Source organism: Acipenser ruthenus, chromosome 10, assembly GCF_902713425.1.
Source record: "Acipenser ruthenus chromosome 10, fAciRut3.2 maternal haplotype, whole genome shotgun sequence".
Lineage (NCBI taxonomy): Eukaryota > Metazoa > Chordata > Actinopteri > Acipenseriformes > Acipenseridae > Acipenser > Acipenser ruthenus.
In genome coordinates, this window is record NC_081198.1 from 30,726,267 (window position 1) to 30,732,266 (window position 6,000).

The 6,000-nt window shown below is 38.6% G+C and overlaps 1 protein-coding gene across 1 annotated transcript in view; it reads right to left on the reverse strand.

Annotated features, from left to right (window-relative positions):
• Positions 1 to 4,420, reverse strand: part of ndufa10 (NADH:ubiquinone oxidoreductase subunit A10) — a 54,703-nt gene extending 50,283 nt beyond the window's left edge. The window contains exon 1 of the mRNA XM_034021927.3: positions 4,242 to 4,420. Coding sequence (XP_033877818.1) covers positions 4,242 to 4,328 — 87 coding nt within the window. The 5' untranslated portion in view covers positions 4,329 to 4,420. The remainder of the gene's footprint in view (positions 1 to 4,241) is intronic.
• Between the last annotated feature and the right edge of the window lie 1,580 nt (positions 4,421 to 6,000).

Sequence of the window (6,000 nt, forward strand, 5' to 3'; positions counted from 1 at the left end):
TTCCACATTTTAAACTGGATCCAACTATCACAGGTCATAAAATCATGCCCCTGGGATGTGGTTTTAATAATGGTATGTCTGTCATTCATCAACTAGCTCTAGAACATGCTTCCAATACAATCTTAATAAATACAATGGGTGAATATTTTGCCCCCTTTGTTGTTAATCACACTTTGTATCATTCTGTGAACTACACTAGAGCCACTAAGAGAATCAACCATGCAGGTCAGTTAGAGAATGGGAGATATGTTGTTGACATGATGTCCTTGACTGTCAATGCAATCCCAGCAGCAATGGTGCATGTGTTTCTTCAGACATGTAACAATGCTGACCAGTAAGTGTGCTGAGGTTGGTGATCTTGCTATAGGGTGTGAAGGATTTTTATATGAGGTAGAAGGTGCAGTGGTGTTTGCAGGTAACTCAGAAACACTTAATAAGAAGTGCATTAAAGTACAGGTAGTACTTAAAAGTACTACTACAAAATGCTACGACATACAGTATTAATATAAAGTACTCAAATATACTATCGTACTACTATGATGTCCTACAGTTTTACTATAAAATACTATAAATTCCTATAAAGTACTACAATATACTATAGTACTACTATGATGTCCTATAGTATTACTATAAAGTACTATAGTATACTACCGTACTTTTTGGTAAGGGAGCAAAGGCGCATCCGTCAGAGAAAGTAAACAAAAACAAACAGCTGAAGTGCAATATAATTTTAACTTTACACATATTACTTTCGAATTAGCGTGACGATGAATTTCTGTTGGTTATTAATGAAAAACACAGTTTTACACATTACTTCCTTGTTTATACAACTGTCATACTGCCCACTACATACCATGTGACAACCTCAACTTCTGCTATGAGACAGCAGCTGCAGTAATACCCTATTGAGGCACAGACTAATCTTTTAAACTTCAGGTATTATTTACGTTTTCTATAAGTTAGCAAATAAGAAATGCTGCTTTTTTAATACATGAATCGGACATTTAAATGCAGCATTCTAGTAAAGTTTTTTTTTTTTTTTTAAGTCGCTAAGGTATTCGCGGATTACTGTGTAATTTATAAAAAAATTTCTGAGTCTACTTTGTGGTCATGCATGTATTTGTTGGGATGTTTTAAAAAATGTAGTTTACTGTTTAGAAGCATTTCAAGACAAGCTTTCCCAGCATAAAATCTCTCGCAGGCAGCCACTGATTCCTGAACACCTCATTTTGTTGTTGGCAAGAGTTTGTGCAGGATACAGCAGGCAGTGGCAATTTTGGGAACGAACTAATGCTGCACTTCAGTCTGTTTCATCAGTATCTGCCACCTCCCTTTCAAGTGCCCACTACCCGTATTTGCCCAAGCGTGGTGTTGAATGCTTCCTCAGCAGCTGTCAGCCGTCCAGACAGGTAGGGTTTCTAAGCCAGGGTAGTATACGCAGCATCACCTGATCCCCTATATGCTGTATTGCCTGAATGAAAGGGAAATATATATAACGTCTCTGCCGGTTTTCACCCATGGTGATCTGCAATACCTGTTGGTCAGTTTCATTTTATACATCCGAGTTAATTTTTAATTAATGAGTCATAAGATAAATTAGTTGAAACAGTATTCACTACTAGGGCAGCAGTGTGGAGCAGTTGTTAGGGCTTTGGACTCTTGACCAGAGGGTTGTGGGTTTAATCCCAGGTGGAGGACACTGCTGCTGTACCCTTGAGCAAGGTACTTTACCTAGATTGCTCCAGTAAAACCCAACCTTATAAATGGGTAATTGTATGTAAAAATAATGTGATACCTTGAAACAATTGTAAGTCACCCTGGATAAGGGCGTCTGTAAGAAATAAATAATAATAAATAATAATAATGACATTTGAAAAACAATTTGGGCAACAGCAGTAAAACACATTAATCAACCAGGCACAAGGTATTTTGCTTTATTACAGCAGCTTAGATTCACTCAGCTAACAAGGTGAGGTTGCTGAAGACAGTTTACTGTCAAAAGTCATATACCATGGCAAGACTGAGCACAGCAACAAAACACAAGGTAGTTATACTGCATCAGCAAGGTCTCTCCCAGGCAAAAATTTAAAGGCAGACAGGGGTTTCCAGATGTGCTGTCCAAGCTCTTTTGAAGAAGCACAAAGAAACGGGCAACGTTGAGGACCGTAGACGCAGTGGTCGGCCAAGGAAACTTACTGCAGCAGATGAAAGACACATCATGCTTACTTCCCTTTGCAATCGGAAGATGTCCAGCAGTGCCATCAGCTCAGAATTGGCACAAAACAGTGGGACCCTGGTACACCCATCTACTGTCCGGAGAAGTCTGGTCAGAAGTGGCCTTCATGGAAGACTTGCGGCCAAAAAGCCATACCTCCGACGTGGAAACAAGGCCAAGCGACTCAACTATGCACGAAAACACAGGAACTGGGGTGCAGAAAAATGGCAGCAGGTGCTCTGGACTGATGAGTCAAAATATGAAATATTTGGCTGTAGCAGAAGGCAGTTTGTTCGCCGAAGGGCTGGAGAGCGGTACACGAATGAGTGTCTGCAGGCAACAGTAAAGCATGGTGGAGGTTCCTTGCAAGTTTGGGTCTGCATTTCTGCAAATGGAGTTGGGGATTTGGTCAGAATTAATGGTCTCCTCAATGCTGAGAAGTACAGGCTTATCCATCATGCAATACCATCAGGGAGGCACCTGATTGGCACCAAATTTATTCTGCAGCATGACAACGACCCCAAACATACAGCGAAAGTCATTAAGAACTATCTTCAGTGTAAAGAAGAACAAGGAGTCCTGGAAGTGATGGTATGGCCCCCACAGAGCACTGATCTCAACATCATCGAGTCTGTCTGGGATTAAATGAAGAGACAGAAGCAACTGAGGCTGCCTAAATCCACAGAAGAACTGTGGTTAGCTCTCCAAGATGTTTGCGCCAACCTACCTGCCGAGTTTCTTCAAAAACTGTGTGCAAGTGTACCTAGAAGAATTGATGCTGTTTTGAAGGCAAAGGGTGGTCACACCAAATATTGATTTGATGTAGATTTTTCTTCTGTTCACTCACTTTGCATTTTGTTAATTGATAAATATAAACTATTAACATGTCTATTTTTGAAAGCATTCTTACTTTACAGCATTTTTTCACACCTGCCACACAAACTTTTGCACAGTACTGTATATATATATATATATATATATATATATATATATATAGCTTAGATTCCGCACCCCTGCCTAGGTTTCTTGCCTAAAGCAGCTCATGATTCTAAGATCTGAAAAACCCCACATTAAATAAACACACACACCTGAACACTCAGAATGACTGCAAACACCACCTACTCTTAACTGAGTGACAGAGGAATACATCGCTATACATAAAAGCACAACGTAGCAACTTGTAGTCCACAAATAATTAATACATGGAGGGAGTTGGTATGAATCTGCGCACCCTGTATCAATATTTTGCAATTAATAATACAGGATCAGCTTGGGATCAATACAAAAAAAACATGGCAATCACCCTGTCATGCTTTACAGTCTAAAAAAAAAGTATTTACTAGAAAAAAAAAATGTGTATAGATGTTTGTAATCGAACCCATTCTGGCAGAACTGTTTTAACATGGAATTTGAACACGGCTTCCATACACTCGCAGTATACCAGCAATTATGGGCAGCAGTGTGGAGTAGTGGTTAGGGCTCTGGACTCTTGACGGGAGGGTTGTGGGTTCAATCCCCAGTGGGGGACACTGCTGTTGTACCCTTGAGCAAGGTACTTTACCTAGATTGCTCCAGTAAAAACCCAACTGTATAAATGGGTAATTGTATGTAAAAATAATGTGATATCTGTATAATGTATAATGTGATATCTTGTAACAATTGTAAGTCGCCCTGGATAAGGGCGTCTGCTAAGAAATAAATAATAATAATAATAATTATCTTAAATTAAAAAAATAAAATACATCATGGCATGCACTCTGTCTGTGACACTGACCTTCTTTCTAAAGCTAGCACAGTACTGGCACCTGCTTCGTTCAGTGCCTCTTTACAGCATTTTTTATCATGAAATCATAGAAACTTTGGGCTTTGCAGATCTACTGTCCTTATATTTAGGAACCTGTAGCAGTGAATAACCCATACTACAGTTTACCGGTAGCATAATGTAGACTAGGCTCATGTCCTTGGCTTCTATGTAAGACAGACATTAAATACATTGACAACAATTTAACCCTGAGATTACACTTACTGCTTGCACTGTGATTCCGATCCGAGTCGAGGCGCTCAGTGCGGCTGAACCCGACGGGGTAAGCAGCCTAATAACCCGGAGAGCCATTTCTTTTTACTGCAAAACCTCCAAACCTGACCCCAAATTCGCCCTCCTCCGCCACTTGCGACAGTCTCAAACTTCAGTGTGCCTGCCACTCTAGAAGCGCTGTATAAACACGTCATTGCCTACTGTTGAAACCAAGAGAGGGTGGCCAACGAGCGCCTGACTGTAAATACCACTAGTGTATTTCACATTGTACGACTGACTGCAGCCTGACTATGGTAAAGTGACCAGATTTTTAACTTCTTAAACTGGGACTGTATGGACATATTGTGAATAACTTCGAAGCTACGAGGAAGATCTAGGGTTTTTAGTTTCACTTTGGCAATCATCTAATATCATATTGAAAGTGAATGCACTCATGGTAGTATTTAGAGTGGAAACTTTTACTTAAAAAAAAAGTGTTGTTAATAAATTATCTCATTGTCTTTGTAATTTCATTTCTACACATTAAGTATAGTTATTGCATTGCACAGTAGCAATTCAATAATATCAAATTCCGAGATTCTATTTTATTGCTGATTAGGCCTACTGTTGCAGATCTAGCCCCTTTTCTGCCTGAGCAGAAACTGCATATTCTGTTTTTAATTTCCTCTTTCCATCTCGCTGTATCTCTGTGCTATCCTCCAGTGTCCAATCTGCAAATCAGGCCCTGCCTGTATGAAAACATTACATATCTCAATATTTCTATTTATTAAATGGTTGCTTCATAAAATCTTTTTTTTCTTTCAAAAATATATATTTTTTTACTGTTTAATATGACATGGTATTTGTTCCGTATATATTTTTTCTATTGCAGTTTCTACTTGGATCATTAGTGTGCTGTGATTAATAGATACTAGGGTTTTTTCAGCCACTTTCTACTATTAAAGGTGATGAAATGTGTTCAGATAGGATCTTTTGACTGTGTGCAATTAATGAAGCTCACTAATCAGCTTTTCTGAGTCCACGTGGGCAAACCCTTTAAGTTTCTCCGAAAAGTTGTACTTTCAAATCCCCCCCTTTAACATGTTGTAGCATGGCTTAAAACGGAAAGGAACCTGTTAAAAACGTGTTAATTGCATGATGAAATGTCCTGCCTATTCCATTTTTCGGTACCGATCAATGATCATGAGAAAGCGTATTCTGGATCTAAATTAACTACGCATTTTACGATGGCTAATTTATTTGCTGATCTTCGCTGCAGTTTATTTTTTTGAGTCAGCAGTATAGGCTGAGACATGGATCAATGTGTAATAAGATTACTTCATATTCCTTTTGTGATCAAATGAAATGTTGTCATTTATTTAATTACGAAAGGAATTCAATTTAATCGTCCTTAATATTAGCATAAGCATTAGCCTATGTAAAGTGCGCAGAGATGTTTTCAGATTGTCAAGACGCTTTCTCATTATCATTGATTGGTACTGAAAAACTGCATATACAAGGCAGGAAATGTCATCATACAATTAACAGGTTCCTTTCAGTTTTAAGTGATACCTGTTGAGTTAAAACATGTTAAAAAGGAAATTTGGAAATAAAATTATTTGGAGAAACTTAAAGGGATCGACCCCACCTCCAGCCCCCCAGTAATTCGAGCGCTGACATTTGCCTCTTTTGCTGAAGGAAGAACATGTTTTTATCAATGTGTTGTTTTTCTTCTATAAAACTAATAGATGTGATAAAGTAAAATACTTAT